Genomic DNA, 18,142 nt, shown 5'->3' on the forward strand with positions numbered 1-18,142 from the left:
CACTTAGAATAAAAACAAACAACATAAAATTGTGTAGATGTATGAGTTATGTATAACTATAATTCATTAGAACTAGACTTAAGATCCTTATTATTGGAGATATAAGATTTTTATCCCTATGTTATTATATGGATATAAGATCATTATTATTAAGTTCATATAACTGCATGTTTCAGAATTTATCTTTTTCTTAAAAGCTGAATATGGGAGTAGAAAGAGCAGAGTAGAAAGATTCTTAATTATTTTAGTGATTATTTGCATTTACTCGAGAAAGAACATTATAAAGTATAAATATGAATTAAAGATGTCGATTTTTAACCAGGTCTTGTCTGAAAGCTGAAAGAAGTAGGCAATTATCTTCAAGATATTTCTATTACTTCTCTTAGCTTTATTGTTTAAGCTCCAGAACCCTCTACGCAGAGTATATCTTATCCAGAACCCTCTACGCAGAGTATATCTTATCCAGCAGAGCATATCTTATCTTATCTAATAAAAATCATGAAATCTATTTATTTTCCTCAGATCACAACCCCTAAACAATGTAATGATCTGTTTCCCAATGCTGAAATAAAAGAACCAGGTGGGACCTCTGCAAGGAAGCTGTATTTTTCTTAAAAATGCTTTTATACCTTTACATTTTTTCCAGTGTTCTCCCTGGCACTTCCCTTGCCTTCACAATTGGAATAGAAGCTCCTCAGAACTTAATTAACCATGTCTTGGTTGACTAAACAAAATCCAACATAGGCAATCAACAAAATGAAAAGCCATCTTACAAAATGGGAGAAAATATTTGCAAACCATGTATCTGATAAGGGATTAATATCTAAAATATACAAGGAACTCATATAATTCAATAGCAAAAAAAAAAATAATCCAATTAAAAATGGGCATAGGTCCTGAATAGACATGTTTCAAAAGAAGACATACAAATGGTCAATGAGTACATGAAAAGATGCTCAACATCGCTCATCGTCAGGGCAATGCAAATCGAAACCATAATGAGATATCACCTCACACCGGTTAGGATGTCTATTATCAAAAAGAAAAGAGATAACAAATGTTGGAAAGGATTAATATGTGATGGAATATTAGTCATCCTTAAAAAAGAAGGAAATCCTACCATTTGTGACAACAAATGAACCTTGAGGGCATCCATGAAATGAAATAATTCAAACAGAAAAAGACAAACACTGTATGAAAGACAATCCGCTGTATGTGGATTCTAGAAAAGCTGAACTCATAGAAACAGAACGTAGATTAATGGTTGCCAGGGGCTGTGGGGTGAGGGAAATAAGGATATGTTGGTGAAAGGGTACAGCTTCCAGTTTTAAGGAGAATAAGTTCTGGGGATGTAATGTACAGCATGGTGACTACAGTTAACAACACTGTATTGTATATGAGAAAGTTGCTAAGAGAGTAGATCTTAAATATTCTTACCATAACAACAATAACAACAAAATGCTAATTATGTGAGGTGAAGGAAGTGTTAACTAACCCTATGGTGATAAACCTTTTACAATATATGAGAATTAAACCTTCACATTGTATACCTTAAACTTATACAGTGTTATATACCAATTATGTCTCAAGCTGGAAAAAATATTCTAAAAAAACCCCAGCAGAGGGCTGTGCATACTTATTCTTAATTCTTCTTCCTCTTCCTTTTTAAACAAGACCAAAATATATGAGATATTAGAGAATAACTCATTTGAAGATATTGTTTCTTACTTGAGAAATTAAGACCTGAGATGAAAGTAGGCTTTCTCAGAGAAACAAGCTTAATTATTGATGAAGCCATCCTGTTCCCCTTCTCTTGAGGAACACAAACAAACACATGGGAGCTCTCATGAGATTAATGTACCAAGAAGAGCAACCTCCTGTTATTTGGAGCTTTTGACATGGAAAGGAGACATATTAGTTATAATACTTACATTTATATTTTAAACATCATCTACTGTTTCAATGGAAGCCCACAGAGAAACAGGTCAATATCATTGGTTGTGACATTTAAGAAATTACCAAAGCAGTAAGTTCATTAAGCCTACAATCCGATGTAAACCAATTAGTTTTCCTTTTCTGCTTATATTAAAAAAAAAAAAAAACACATTCTAATGAATGTAAATATTTAATACTTTTAATCTTTCATCCCTTAAATACTCCCATATGAATCTGCATCAGTGAATTATAATTATTATAAGAAGCAACAAACTGCAGCCCATTCAAATACAGTGCACATTTTAAGGGCTTTTTAAAAGGCAGTTTTGTTAAATACTTTTATGCCTTACAAAGGCAATCATACTTGAGCTCAAATTTTATTCCATCCATAAGAACACAGAGTACAAAAAGAAATGGCATAAACACTGAAATACGTTATTTCAACAATATGCGCTCACTTACATAGCATCAATTATTTTTAGAAATTTGAAATGAAAGGCCAGATTGGCTTAATAGAATGAACAAATTTGAGTTGTTCTTTTTGGTTGTTAGAAGTATTTTTTAAAAGTAGAATTGCAAATAAATCATGACAACAGTTCATTAAATCCTTGTTCATCCACATTAAAATGATAAGAAATACAAACCTAAAACATGGATTAAACCAAAGTTGGAAAAATTATCTAAATATTTACTTAGAAAATACAGCTTTTTGGCTTATCTTTTAGTTTCATTTTTAAAAGCATGCCTTTAAAAGCAATTGAATGTTCACATATTTAATTTGAAAAGTGCTTCATGTTTTCTCAAATTCTTTTATGGCATTTATCTAACTTAAAATTTTGTGGATTAGATGGGACTGGTATTATTTTGACAATATCATTTTGCCAATATTATTTGACAATATTATTTTGTCAATATGATTTGACAAACAAGAATTCTGACACAAGATGGCTGGCTGCACAAGGTGGCTTTTAGCAGAACTAAACTTCCACTGTCCCCCAGAAGCACATATGGAAGACCACAGGGCACCTTCCTCTGACATCTGTAACACCACAGCCTTCATTTGGTAGGTTAAGGGTCTTTCAAGAGAAATTCAGCACCAAGTGGCAACATACTTCCAAAGGCAAGCTCACAAACACTGCATAATATGGAGGTTTAGGAAAAATATAGGTAGTCTCATCTATATGTAATTGTTTCAAGTTCACAAAGAATCATTTATCTACTGTTACCCATAGTGACGATTAGCCTAACGTATCAACTTGGTCAGGCTATGTCACCCAATTATCTAATCAAGCACTGATACAGGTGCTGCTGTCAAGGTATTTTGTAAATGTGGTGAAAATCCATTATTAGTTTAACTTTACTATTTTTTTTTTTTTATTGGATAACCAAAGAACAGGAATCTTGAGGGGGAATATCTTTAAAATTCTGCCTAACACATTGGACATGTCAAAGGGACATGAGCCAACACCAAAGAGCTTCTGAAGGACAAAACTTGATCAATTTGAGAAAAATAAGATGTTATTTGATTATATCCCAATGAATAAGAACATCCATACTTATATAAATTAAGGATTAAAATAAATAAATAAATAAGGTAGAACTTACTTATAGAATAATTCCAAGTAATAAATATAGATGATATGAGGGACATTGCACATCATCATTAGAACACCAAAGTAGTAATTTGCTGCAGGTAAGATCCACCGATGAATGTTAAACTTAATGGGTAAAACTTTAAGGAAAAACAGGATATTTGCATAGCTTCAAAGTACCTCACCTCCAAATTTTAATTAATATTTATGGCTGTTTATTTTTAAACATATACTCACAAATTCTTTGCTACTTCTTCCTCCAAGGGGTGAAGCTTAATTCCCCTTCTACTGACTATGAGCTGGACTAGGTGACTCACTTCTAAGAAATAGAGCATGGAATTGGAGAAATAGAAATTTACAGAGGAAAAACTTGGCAGGACTTGTTTTTGTGCTTTTCTTTACAAGAAACACTATTGCAGGTGACATGAATGCATAAGTAGAAAGCTGCAGAAAATCTACAATCAGCTACTAGAACAAATAAACGAATCTAGCAATGTCATAGGATACAAGGTCAACACAGAAAAATCAACTGCATCCCCCATACAGTAGCAGCAAACAATTGGGAAGCTAAATTTTTAAAATCCCATTCAAAGCAGCAACAAAAACATAAAATACCTAGGAATAAACCCAGCAAAATATGTCCAAGACTCCCACAATGACAACTACAAAACATTGCTGAGAGAATTTAACAAGATCTCAATACATGGAAGTGTATATACCATGTTCATACGTTCAAAGACTCTGTTAATATAGTTATTATCATTAAATTGATCTACAGACTCAAAGCAATCCCAATAAAAATTTCTGCAGGTTTAAATAAATAGATAACCGGCTGATTCTAAAATATATATAAAATTCAAAGGATCTAGAATATCCAAAGTAATTTCAATAGAGAAAAACAAAGTTGCAGAACTTTCCCTACCTAATTTCAAGACTTACAAGGCCACAGTAATCAAGACAGTCCGATACTGGTGAAAAGACAGACAGGTAGACCAATGGAACAGAACAAAGAGCACAGAAACAGACCTACACATACATGAGCCCCTATTATCAGTTTAAGTAAAGAAGATTACCCTTGATAATGTGGGTGGGCCTCATCCAATCAGTTGGAAGGCAAAAACAGAGAACTGCTGAAGGGGAAGATATTCTGCCTCAAGACTGCAGCACTGACTCCTGTCTGAGTTTCCAGCCTGCTAGCCTACCCCACTTGCTAGCTTCTACAATCACGGGAACCCATTCCTTAAAATAAATCTCCTGATATGTGTACATATATAGCCTACTGGTTCTGTTTCTCTGGAGAATCTGACTGATAAACGTATCCTCTCTTTCAGTGTCTTATAGGTTCCTACCACCAAAAAAATTTTGTTTTTCTAATTTGTTCTCTATGGAGGGGTTAAGAAAGGCCTTTCTGAACAAGTGTTTTCAATTAGCATTTATAGCTAATTTAACACATAGCTTACTATGTGTTAGTCACTGATTTAAGTACTCTGCCTATATTAACAGCTACCCCAAAAGATAGGTACTACTGTTATTCCCAACGTACAGATGATGAAACTGAGGCCTATGGGATATTAAGTGACCTATCACACAGTTAGTAAATGCTGGAGTCAGGTTTCAAATGTAGGTTGTCTAGTTTCATAACTTACGTTATAGCTATGCTATATTGTCATTTTAAAATGGGTGGATGTAAGGCATATTTTGGAGCTAGGCTAATAAAATTAAATTATGGTTTTGGATGTGAGGGAAGAAGGAATAAAGTATAACTCATGCTATCGACTCAACTAAGTTGTTAGTCCCATGACTAAATGGGGAAAAAATAAAGGAAGGTATATTTGGGTTTGAGTGAGAGCAATATTACACAGATTTACCTTCAGCAGAGGCCCAGAGGTAAACATTTTGGAGTCTTTGGCATATAGAGTGAGATGACTGACAGAGGAGGAAAGAAAGCCTGAGCCCTGGCACATTCCAAAATTTAGATTCTTAAGCAGATGTGGAACCAGAAGGAGGTGGAGGAAAGGAGATACTGTGAAGCCAAAAGCCATGAGAAATAGGGGTGGCCCAGGAGGGAAGCATGGTTGTCAACTCCATGTGATGCTATTGAGAGACTGAGCAAAGCTGTAGAGAGAAATGGCCAGATATGACCGACAGCTGAACCCAGTGACTGACCACAGCAGTTCCATGGAGTGGTCAGTCTGAAAGCCAGAATGGTGCAAGTGAAAAAGAGACCACCCATAGCACATTTATTTTTAAAACTCATGGGAGATAGATTTGTGATAGAGCAAGTATGGCAAAATGTTAATGACAGATTTAGGTAGCGGTTTTGCAGGGATTCCCTGGAAAACTGTTCAATGTCTGAACACTTTCATAATAAAATGATGGGGGAAATGCATGGAAAATATGGACATCACATTCAGGACTGTGGTTCCCTGGCCAAGCTGAGCAGTGAGCGCAGGAAGGGAAGGATATACAGACATTGAGGTAATAAGCAGGCAGCTTCCACTCCATGGACAAAGTTTTATTTCTTAAGCAAAGAGCATACTGGTATTCTTGTTATTCCTCATGTGGTTCTGTATCTATTATATTGCATGATAAAAAGAAAAGTAACTGTGGGGTAAGAAAAATGGGGTTGTTGGAGGTGGTTTGCAGTTAGGTAAGGTTTTCTGTTTGTTTTAACCTATCACATTTGCATCTGTTTGAACTGCTCTGGTAGAAAGGAAGAAACTGATAATTCCAGAGTGGGATGAGATCACCCAAGTTGAGTCTTCCAAAAGGTGACAGGTGAAGGGGACCAAAAGCTCCAGTGGAGGGGTAGGTTTGGGAGAAGAAGTGGCTCTTCATTCTTTTCGACCCATGAGAACAAGAATACAGGTAAACAGCATTAGGCAGTGACTCTTGATTTGTAAATAAACAGCATTAGGCAGTGACTCTTGATTTAAAAAGAAGTCATTCATCTGCTGCCTTTCCTATCTGCCCTTTTCTCTCCAATTTAACAGGAAGTCCATTATTAGCTTATAATGATTAAGATTCTCTATGCTTAGCTTTGAGATGTTGGGATGGCATCTCCGTAATTTATTGTAAGTTCTGATTTTTCCATATTGCCTGTATGTCACTCCTGAGGGCCGGTCTTCTAGGACCTTATGTTAGCATGCGATTAGCAAAATTCAGCATGGCTTTAGAAGCTGTTTGCCTTGTCCATTTATTTTCTTTTCCGAAAGCTTGCTCACTCGGTCTCAGTTTCAGAGGGGGCCACTGCTAATGAAGACAGCCTGGGTTGCATCAAGTTGCTGGCATATATCATAATTAGGGATGCATCAGTGAATCAGCTTCATTTTGGACAATCCTACCCCGTTGTTATTCAAGATGTTTACGTCAAATGCATTTTTGATTGAATTACAGACTTAGCTATTAGGGAGGAAATGCTTGATAACCAGTTTTCTTTATGGGGTAAGGCAGCATTTCCTTTTATGCATGGTAGGGATCAGATGTTTGGTTTAATTTGACCTTAAAGCAAGGTGAAATTCAAATGAAATGGAGGTTATTGAGTGATCTACCTGAAAGATTGTTTTTAATTTTATAATTAAAATATCATAAAACTTTACGTTTACAACTGGTCTGTTATAAAGCATAAGAGCGCAATTTGTTGCTCCGTTGTAACAAGTACCATAACAATGATGATAATGATAAAGGCAAGAGCCACCAGGCTTTTAGAGCCTGCAGCTGCTAGGTCTGGTGCGAAGCACTTTACATGCATCCCATCATCTGCTCTCCACAGCAGTCCGGGAAGTGTGTGTATGAATAGCCCCACTTAACTCATGCAAACACTGGGGCAGAGAGGATAAGTAACTTGCCCACGTCACACAGCTAATGCAGCATGAAAACTGCAGAACTGGAATCTGACTCTGAATCCGCTGCCTCACACCTGCCACCATGCCCCTTCCTGACACCTGGTCCATCCCAGGGTGGATCCGTATGAATAGCATGCCTGGCTCCTCTTTAGTCTCTGACATTGTTTTTTCTTCTTTTCCATGGATCTCTATTTTCTTTCTTACTGTGTTTTGTATATCCCTGTAAGCCTCTTTAAATCTTCTCTGTGAAAGGTAAGAACAGTTTTCCTTAAGTTGACAAGTTTGGACCTCAGTAAATGGTATTAAAGGGAACAGTCCTCAGCTGGCAGTCTTTGAAACCAGATTTCCCATTTTATTCATGCAGATGTATAATTTACCATTCCTTGCAAATCAGTTTAAGAATAAGAATATTTTAGCATCCACACTGTATTTTGTCCTTGCCATTTTGCTAAGCACGTACGCATAAGGGCTTGTTATTATGGTTTCTTACTATTGTGCTCAGCTCAACTAATGATGTATCAATATTGGTTCATTAATTGTTACAGGTGTACCATAATAATATGAGACGTTAATAATAGGGAAACTGGGTGTAGAGTTATGAAAATTTTCTATATTACCTTTGCAAATTTTCAGTAAATCTAAAAGTATTCTAAAATAAAGCTTTTTTTTTTTAATGCAACAAGTTTAGGTGATTTTTGTAGAGACACAAGTTTTCAAATCAGTAGGGTAAATCCCTAGGACTGAGACTGATGGGTTGTATGGTAATTCTATGTTTCCTTTTATTAAAAGCAAAAAACGCCAAACTGTCTTCCAAAATGGCTTCCAAAATGGCTAATTCATTTTGCATCTGAATGTACAAGAGTTCCTATTGTTCCACATCCTCAGGAGCATGTCTTACTGTTAATTTGGAGGATTTCATTGACTCTAGTAGGCATACAGTGAAGTCTCTTTCTTGTTTTAATTTGCATTTCCCTAATGACAAATGATGTTGAACATTTTTTTCAAATGCTTATTTGCCATCTGTATATCTTCAGGTCATTTGCCTGTTTTTGAATCTGATGGTTCCTTTTCTTATTGTTGAATTTTTTAGAGTTCTTTATATATTTTAGACACAAGTCATTTATCAGATATGTGACTTACAAATATTTTCTTCCAGTTTATGATTTTTCTTCACTGTCTTTCACAGAGAAAAAAGGTCTCAATTTTAAGTTCAACTTACCAATTTATCTTTCATTTATCATGCTTTTGGTGGTTCCATTTTTAAATTGCACTTCTGTAGCCTGAAATCATCACCCTGTTTAATTTTTTTTGTCTTAATTGTCTCTCTCTTATCAGAATGTAATAGTCCTATAGGCAGAGAATGTCTGTTTTCTTTCTTCTGTATTTTATACTCCCAACTCTGCAAATAGTACATGTGCTTAATAGATACTTAATAAATATTTGTTGAATTAGTCAATTAATGGATATGGAGCTCTTTCAGCATCAGTATGGACTTGAAATGACTAACAGAATGATGTTGCCAACTAAAAATGGTCACTTGCCATCTGGCTCTACAAGGATCAGTTCTCTAGCTACTGCAGTCACTGACCTTCAACACACCCTGAAACGAGTTCAGGGCATAGATCAGGAATGAGGCACTCTTGTGCTCTGGGAAAAACTGGCAGAACACGCTTCAGATAGTTAGATATTTTCAGGAAGAGATATTATGAGCCCAATTTCTTTCATCCTCTCATATCTAGGAAAGCTCTAAAATCATTAATGGATGAGCAGCAACCTTCTTGTGACTAGCAGCAACCCTCTGCCAAAATGTGCGCTTGAATGCATGTCTCCCCCTTCACCAAAATCACATATATACCAACCAGAACCACCCCACTTCTTCGGAGCAGTTCCTCAGAGCTAGCCAAGAGGCTGTCTCCCTGGCTATGATGCTCATGTTGCCCCAAATAAAATCTAACTCACAACTTCCACATTGTGCATTTTTTTCAGTTGACAATGTTAGGAGAACACATACAAAGTCTATTACAAATGGAGTAACAACCAATAAATGGAAGCTATTATGTTTATTATTCTTGCTGAAAGATTACAGCATTTTAAAACCCCAAGGTATCCAGCAAGAGGGGTGAGGTGAAAGAATTGTCTACCATTATCTCCCAATATGTTGCAACAAGAGCCATGAACAGGGCTCCAGGTTGATGTGGCATATTCCTGGGCCCTCAGCTAGTGCAAACTTTGGCTCACTGGTGTATTTTATTTAACAAAATATGCAATAGATAAAACTACTGCAAATGTTAAAATCTGCATTAAGATGAACCCTAAGGCGTATGGCATTTTCACATTTATGCATGTTTTTCTTCATGATACTTTCATATCAAACCTCTTTTTATCATTTTTGTCATTGTATATATCTCTAGGTTTTTTTTATTTTTTTAACGTCTGATAGCGAAGCTTCTGAAAATTTATCTCATTCCTGGATAGCACCCTTTTCAATGGAAATAAAGACTTTAGTTAAAGATGATGTATATAAAGATGTAATAAGTTTAGGTTATTAACGATTCTCAAACTTTGGAAGCATAAGATTCATTTGGGGTACTACCTGGAAATAAAGATTCCCAGTGTTACCCCAGCCATACTGAATCTAGTTTTGTGGCTAGGCCCAGGAATATCAATTTTTTATGGACATTGCCCAACCTCACCCAGGTAATTCTGAACCAGGTGGTCTGTGAACTTCACTCTGAGAAACACTTGTGAAAGAAACCTCTATAAAGGAGGGAAGCAGGTGCCATGGGAGGGACGGTGAACAGCAGTGTGGGGACACAACAAAGCATCACCAGATCCCTGACTCAGCTGCAGTCTGAAACTGCAGAGACACTCACCATACCAACTTCAAGGTCTACCCCTACTTGATCTAATAAACATGCACTCTATTGCATTACTTGAATAATAGTATTTTTTTACAGTAATGGATCCTACTCAGCAAAGTCCAGGCTCCAAGAAGTGAGACATGTGATGAGAAATGAGTTCTCTTTCTTTCTCATCTAGTTTTTGCCTCTCAAATCCCCATTTTCTGTCCTAGAATTCTCTTCTTCTCTGAAGGTGCTCCCCTTCACTGGAAGCACCTGCTCCCCTAGCTCTCCAGCCATACAGGAGTGAAATATCACCCCATGACAAGAGGACCCCACATTCACAATACAGGAAAGTACCATCCATATAAGGGTAGTCAGGCCGCCGCACAGTACAGAAAAAGGAAGTTCAATATCTCTAGTAGACTCAAGCATTCAGGATGCAAAGAGTAGAGGCATAAAGCAAGGGATACCTGAGAAAAAGGACAAGCAGAGGAACATCAGAATCCTTGCAATACCTGAAATGCTCCTCCTTAGAGAGGCTGACCTCTGTGGAAAGTGGGGTAGGAAAGAGGACACTCCCCTCCTTCTTCCCCACGGTGTTGCTTTACATATTGATAGGGCGGCTGGAGGAAAAGAGGCAGAACTGCGTGAAGTTAGGAGCTTCTTGTCCAGGGAAATGGCCTCTGACCAGATCTCAGCTGGGGAATTCACACAGTTGATATAAATGGGAAGTTTCTGTTGGACAGCTCATTCCACCAATACTGCATCCCAGTACCAAAGCGGATGGGAAAGGAGAAAGCTACCAGGTCATCAAGAGGCAAAGATTTATTCCTCCTCAGAGATGTGAGGACACCTTTCTCTCTCCCTCTGTTACTTTTTCTCAGTCTTGTTCTGTCTGTCTCTGCCCACTATTCATCAGTTACTCAATAAATATTGATTGGGTAAAAAAAGAATAGTAATAGTGGAACTAGTTGGTATAACCATATCACTCCACATTTGAAATTGTATCAAAACAAAGAAAAGCTTGAATGAATAGTGAAAGGTTTGACCACCTCTTTGATTTAGGAAATGCTTCCATGAAGAAGCTACCTCTTTCATCTATCTGTACCTCTTTTATCTATACCTCTTATCACTTTGCTCCATGAGATCCCTCTTAATGTTGGGTTAAGGTCATGTACATTTCTGTCTACACCCTGGCCTGGCACATCTTATTGGCTGGGCCATGTCTTAATTGTTTTGATTTATCTTGCCCAGACAGAGAGTGGACTGTTGACAGAAGACTGAAAACCCAAGCAACTGCTCCAAGGCTTAAGAGGGTATGGAAATATAATAATGAAATAGCACAGAACCAACTGCTGTGTTACACCATTAAATTAATCTGCTTATTGGGCAAACACAAAGGACAATGTCTATCTTTCAAATGACAGCCACATGGCTTTCTTTTACAACAACATTAAATATTTCACTGTTCTACAGATTTAATTCTACTGTATACTTATATTATAGTTATACTATATACTCAACACATATTCCCTGAATGCCTACAGAATGTCAGGCATGGTAAAACATCATTTGGCATGGAATTATATCTATCCATAACATCTTAATATAGAATATCAGGCTGTCCCTGCTATATAAGTCTCCCCTATCTAACTCCATGTAAACTACAAGCTCATAAATCTCATAAAATGACTGATTGCTATCAGCTCACTAAAGTGAACCAGTAGCTAACATAGACTGATGAGTCATCCAAGTGGGGCTGATGAGCAAGAAGCAAATTAGTCTAGTTCTTTTCAAATCAGCTGCACAAAGGAATCACCTGGGGAGCTTTAAAAACCTCAATGCCTGGGTTGCACCCCAGAGTTCCTGACTTAAATGATAAGGCTCAAGTCCTAGATGTCAAGAATTTCCAAAGCTCCTCAGGTGATTCTAACATTTGCTAATAATTTGAGAACAGCTAGATTAGCCCATAGTTTAGAAACTAGAGTCTCAATCCAGGGAGAGCTTGGCGGTAAACATTAAAAATGTTTTGGCATTCTTTGTCCCAAAGCTGGCCAGAGCTTCCATATGAAGACCTGATTGAAATAACTCCCTCTGCAATCCCCAGGAGCAGCTTTTCTACATAGAGTTCACAGGCTGCACAACTATCCAATCATAGTTTGCTGGGACCACTTACAACGACCACTAATTCTAAGCCACACTGAGCTATTCAATCCTCCTCAGGAGACTGCTAGACACTGATTCAGCTCTCCAGAATCCTGGGTCTAAGATTGATCATTAATAAGAAGGAAAGCTATTTTCTTAAGGAGTACAGATTGATTTCATAAATTATAATGAATAAATTTACTCTGACATTTATATAAAATTTAATTTCTCAAAAATCCTTGTGACTTCATTATGTAAAACAACTTAATGAAGCAAACACAACAATTACTGTCTGTTTGTGAAAAATGGAGACACTGAGGTTGAAAGTGGTTAAGTGATTTAGCTTAAATCATATAGTCAATGACCAAAGTAACACTGGAAGTCAGATATATTAATCAAATATCCAATGCTCTGCTAACTTCATATGTAAATCTCTTTGAATATCACCTGCCATGTGCTACAGCATCATGCCAGGTCCTTTAAGAGCAGAAAGAAATCCACACACATCATTGGTCCTATCCTAATGAAGTTTAAACTTAAATTAGGAAGACAATATACATATATGTAGTACTTTACTTATGATAAAACAGACAGACACACACACACACCCTTGACCAACCATCTTTACCCAAGTCTAAACTATCCCATCTTTATCCAAATCAAAAATATCAGTGTTCTAAGCTTTGAATACGATTTCTCTTCTTTATATATGTTTAGGTAATTTATTTTGTTACTTGTTTTTAATACAAATGCTGTCATAAGCCTGCTCAAATACCTTTTTTTTGCAGTTTATAACTTAGAGTACAGTAAAATCTTCTACTGAAATATTCTAGGGTAAAGATATCGTCATCACTCATACTGAGCACTTTAAAAAACCTGACATGCAGCCTAGGATTAAATATATATTTTTTAAATGATAAATTCAAACAACACTAAGTTTAACCCTATGAGATACAATAATGACATAGTTAAATAGATAACTTCATATATAATCTTGCCAGATTACAGTAATTATAATCATGAATATTGTGAAACTTCAAAAGAACAATAACTCATTCTATATTAAAAATCTGAAAATGGAGATGTAAAATACTAAAGCTTCAGGCATTTACTCAGGCTGAAAATGTTTTTTAAAAGTGGCAAATCTGGGACTCCCCTGGTGGCTCAGTGGTTAAGAATCCACCTGCTAATGCAGGGGACATGGGTTCGAGCCCTGGTCCACGAAGATCCCACCTGCTGTAGAGTAACTGAGCCCCTGCGCTCTAGAGCCCGCAGAGCGACAACTACTGAAGCCCGCATGACTAGAGCCCGTGCTCTGCAACAAGAGAAGCCACCGTGATGAGAAGTCCATGCACTGCAACGAAGAGTAGCCCCTGCTCACCGCAACTAGAGAAAGCCTGCACACAGCAACCAAGACCCAACACAGCCAAAAATTAATTAATTAATTAAAATTTTAAAGTGGCAATACTTTTGGCCATTTGATCTAAAAAAGCAAAAACAGCTCAATAGTAAATGATATCTAATAGATTTAATTCTGAAAGTATACATCATTTAATAAGTAAGCATGTGTGGATGCTAGAGCCACTTTAAAGGAGGAAACTGGAAACTGTTTCTAAATGTCAGTGTTTTCATAATTTCTGAATATCATCTTATGTATTAGAAAGTAGATTTCTATGATGGAAGGAAAGATACTATGTTTCAAAATTTCAGTGACTAAATACACACCTGCCCTAGTCCTCACTTACTCTCCCAAGTTCCTTTCTCCCCATCTCTCTCTGAAAGTCAACTCAGCCTCTCACTTACAAATAAAATCTGGGTAATGGGCAAATAGAAAATTTGGGCAAAGCCAGACAGGCTACGGATATTACACAACAAATAACCAAGTTGGGGCAGAAAAGAGAGTCTGTGGGTACAGAACTGGAAGGAGGGTGTGAGGACCTTGTTCTCAGGGATAAGAAGCACAGACGTCTGAAGTGTATTTGAGACTGAGAGGTATTTGAAGATGAGAGAAACACAAGAGAATTTCAAAGGCTTCTTCCAATAAAATTTGTTATTTTGCAAATATAACAACGTTTCCTTGAATTTGACCCTGTTCAGAAAAGGACATGTAGCAGTTAGGCTTTGAAAAGGCAACACATAAGCATCATTTCTTATGCATAATTTTTCTGTAACAAGAAATGGGTAATATAATGAAAATTTAAAATATCCTCTAGAATAACAACCATGATAAGCTGTCCTAAATTAACATCTTTATACTTTCTCACTCTAATATTCCTAGGACAGTCTGGCCAAGAACTATGTTGGTTATTATATTATGTCCACAAAACACCATTTCATACAAGCTTTGAGAAATCTAAAATATAATTTCTACAGAAGGTGTGAAAACTAACTTCTAAGGAAAAAATAAGGGAGAGCTAAGAGGTTGCTGGGGAAACTAAATGAGAAAATGTAACTTGTCTGATAACAGATAAATCTTTGAGAAAATGGACTAGAGACCAGTTAATAAAAACCCTCAGAGCTTCCCTGGTGGCGCAGTGGTTGAGAGTCCGCCTGCCGATACAGGGGACGCGGGTTCGTGCCTCGGTCCGGGAAGATCCCACATGCCGCGGAGCGGCTGGGCCCGTGAGCCATGGTCGCTGAGCCTGCGCGTCCGGAGCCTGTGCACTGCAATGGGAGAGGCCACAACAGTGAGAGGCCCGCGTACTGCAAACAAAAAAAAAACAGAACCAAAAAAAAACCCTCAGTACTAGGGAGAGGTTCACTATATTGATGGTGGTGATGGTTTCATGGTGCACACACCTGTTAAAACGTATCAAATTGTACATTTTAATGTGTGAAATTTATTATCTATCAGTCAACCAAAAAAAGGAAAAAAAAAAAAAAACTAGCCAGGCTACAGATGCATGAACACGTGTCCATCTGCAATTCAGAAGCAGTACCAGTTTTCAATAGCACTTGGAAACTTGGAAGCTATCATGTTGCTAAAACGCATACACAAATATACTCCAACCACATTAGATGAAATATGTAAAATTTAACACTTCAACTTAAAATAACAATTTACATGAGTGTAATGTAAATAAAATTAACTTTTAGGGGGAAGAAGATGGCAGTATGAAGAAGGGTTGTTATTTCCAGGGGCCAAATATCCATCTGCGAATTTAAAAAGTGGTTGGTTTGCAAGAAGAAAGGGGATAGAACACTCATTCATCTATTCCTTCATTCATTCAACAAATATTTATTGAAGTCTGATGAGTGCTAAGCATTGCAAATCAATGACCGCAAAAGAGACAGAGTGTGTTCTCTACCTTCATTAATTTCTAGTGTGGCAGAGAAGAAAGTTATCAATCAAGTCACCTCACCAAAATTAAATTATCCTGTGGAAAGTGACAAGGAAAAATCCATGAAAAAGTATGACAGGAGAGTCAGGGAAGGTTTCCCTGGGAAAGTGTTCTTTGAGCTGGGATATGCAGAATGAGTCACCCTTAACTGTGAGAGAGGAGACAGCATGTTTAAAGGCCCTGGGACAGGTAAAACATGGTGCTTCTGAATAACTAAAACAGAAATTGTTGAATTTAAGAGATACTTAGGAGTTAAAATCTATGGGTCTTGTAATAGACTGTATCTGGAAGGAGACGGAAGTAGCAAGAATGATACCAAGATTTCTGCAATTGGATACGTATGTGTGGCATTCATTAGATAGGAAATGGAGGACACAGGTCAGGCTGGGGCTAGGTGTCTGTTCTAATTTCATGGTGTCTTAGAATTTTCAACTAAAGCTGCTGAACAAGACTACATCAAAATTAAAAACTTCTGTGCATCAAAGAACACAACCAACAGAGTGAAAAAGTAGCCTACAGAATGGGAGAAAACATTTGCAAAACAATATCTGATAAGGGGTCAATACCTAGAACTCTTAACTACAAGAACAACAGTAATAAAATAAATAACCTGAGTGAAGAATAGGCAAAAGGCTTAAATAAACATTTCTCCAAGGAAGATATAAATATGGCCAACAAGCATATGAAATGATGCTCAGTATAACTAATCATTAGAGAAATGCACATCAAAACCACAATATTGGGCTTCCCTGGTGGCGCAGTGTTTGAGAGTCTGCCTGCCGATGCAGGGGACACGGGTTCATGCCCCAGTCCGGGAAGATCCCACATGCTGCAGAGTGGCTAGGCCCGTGAGCCATGGCTGCTGAGCCTGCGCGTCCGGAGCCTGTGCTCTGCAACGGGAGAGGCCACAACAGTGAGAGGCCCGTGTACCACAAAAAAACAAAACAAAACAAAACAAAAAACCACAATATCACCTCACACCCATTATGATGACTACTAAAAAAAAAAAAAAAAAGAAAATAACAAACATTGTCAAGGATGTGGAGAAACTGGAACCCTTGTGCACTGTTAGTGGAAGTATAAAATGGTACAGCTGCTATGGAAAACAGTCTGGAGGTTTCTCAAAGAATTAAAAATAGAAGTACCATAGGATCCAGCAATACCACCTCTGGGTGTAAATCCAGAAGAACTGAAAGCAGGGTAATGAAGAGATTATTTATATACCCATGTTCATAGCAGGATTATTCACAATAGCCAAAAGGTGAAAGGGACACAAATGTCCATCAATGGATGAATGGATAAAGAAAATACCATATAAATACATGATAGAATATTATCTAGCCCTAAAAAGGAAGGACATTTTGACACATACTACAACATGGATAAACCTGGAGGACATTATGCTAAGTGAAATAGGCCAGTTACAAAAAGACAAACGCTATATGATTCCACTTACATAAGGCATCTAGAGTAGTAAAACTCATAGAAAAAGAAAGTCAAATAATGGTTGCCAGGAGCTAGAGGGAAGGCGAAATTGGGGGTTGTTTAACAGGTATAGAATTTCAGTTTTACAAGAGTTCTGCAGATGCGCTACTCAACCATGTGAATATACTTTACATGACTGAACTCTACACTTAAAATGATTAAGATGATATATTTTATGTTATATGTATTTCAACACAATTAATTTTTTTAATATGCTGAATAAATATTGATAGTATTATAGCTATTTTGCTAGCTATATAATGGATCAGTCGGTAGCTAGCTAACCAGAGAGAGAGATTTTTGAGGAAAGCTGTGAACTGAAAATACAAATTTGGAAGTCATACAAAGAAACAATAATTTTATTACACGACATTCTTCTGTTCCCTGCATCCTTAAAATCTTGAATTTTCAAAGACTCTATAAATGTACAGTCTTCTCATCCTATCCTCCCTAAAGCCTGAGTTTGACACAAGAGTCTGGTTTCATCTCCAGGAGAAAACAAGTTGAAGGTTTTCAAGCAACAGCAGAAATGGAGTGTTACCAGCTGTGCTATACTGCCACAACAAAAAAAATCTCTACCTGTCTATGCACCTAATTCTAGCAAAATTAAAAATGAGAAGTGTAGACAGGAAAAAATAAGACTACTCTTTTGAGTAGTCTTATTTTTCTAGAGAAAAATCCACTGTTTACACATCAATATACATCCCTCTAGAATAATATTATTCTGCCTACCTTGTTTGCGTACATCCTCAACAGCAGCAACCAATTCTTCTTTGAGATCTTGACTCTCCTTAGCGATCTGTTCACCCTTTTCCAGAAAGTTCTGAGTGGCTTGCTCTACAGATGCAGCCAGTACATGGGCTTTCTTTGACCTCCCTTTCTTTTTACCAGATGGGCCTTTGTTGCTTGTGTTGACAAGGGTCGTCACCTTAAATACAAAAGAACAACTGTAAAAT

General features: G+C 37.0%; 1 protein-coding gene across 2 annotated transcripts in view; it reads right to left on the minus strand.

Moving 5' to 3' along the window:
- CTNNA2 (catenin alpha 2) overlaps nt 1-18,142 on the minus strand; it is a 1,199,753-nt gene that overhangs the window by 915,508 nt on the left and 266,103 nt on the right. For both annotated transcript variants that reach the window (XM_079940963.1, XM_079940964.1), the window contains one exon: nt 17,919-18,114. In XM_079940963.1, the coding sequence (XP_079797089.1) occupies nt 17,919-18,114 (196 nt within the window). The remainder of the gene's footprint in view (nt 1-17,918; nt 18,115-18,142) is intronic.

The sequence above is a fragment of the Stenella coeruleoalba genome, assembly GCF_951394435.1.
Source record: "Stenella coeruleoalba genome assembly, chromosome: 13".
NCBI lineage: Eukaryota > Metazoa > Chordata > Mammalia > Artiodactyla > Delphinidae > Stenella > Stenella coeruleoalba.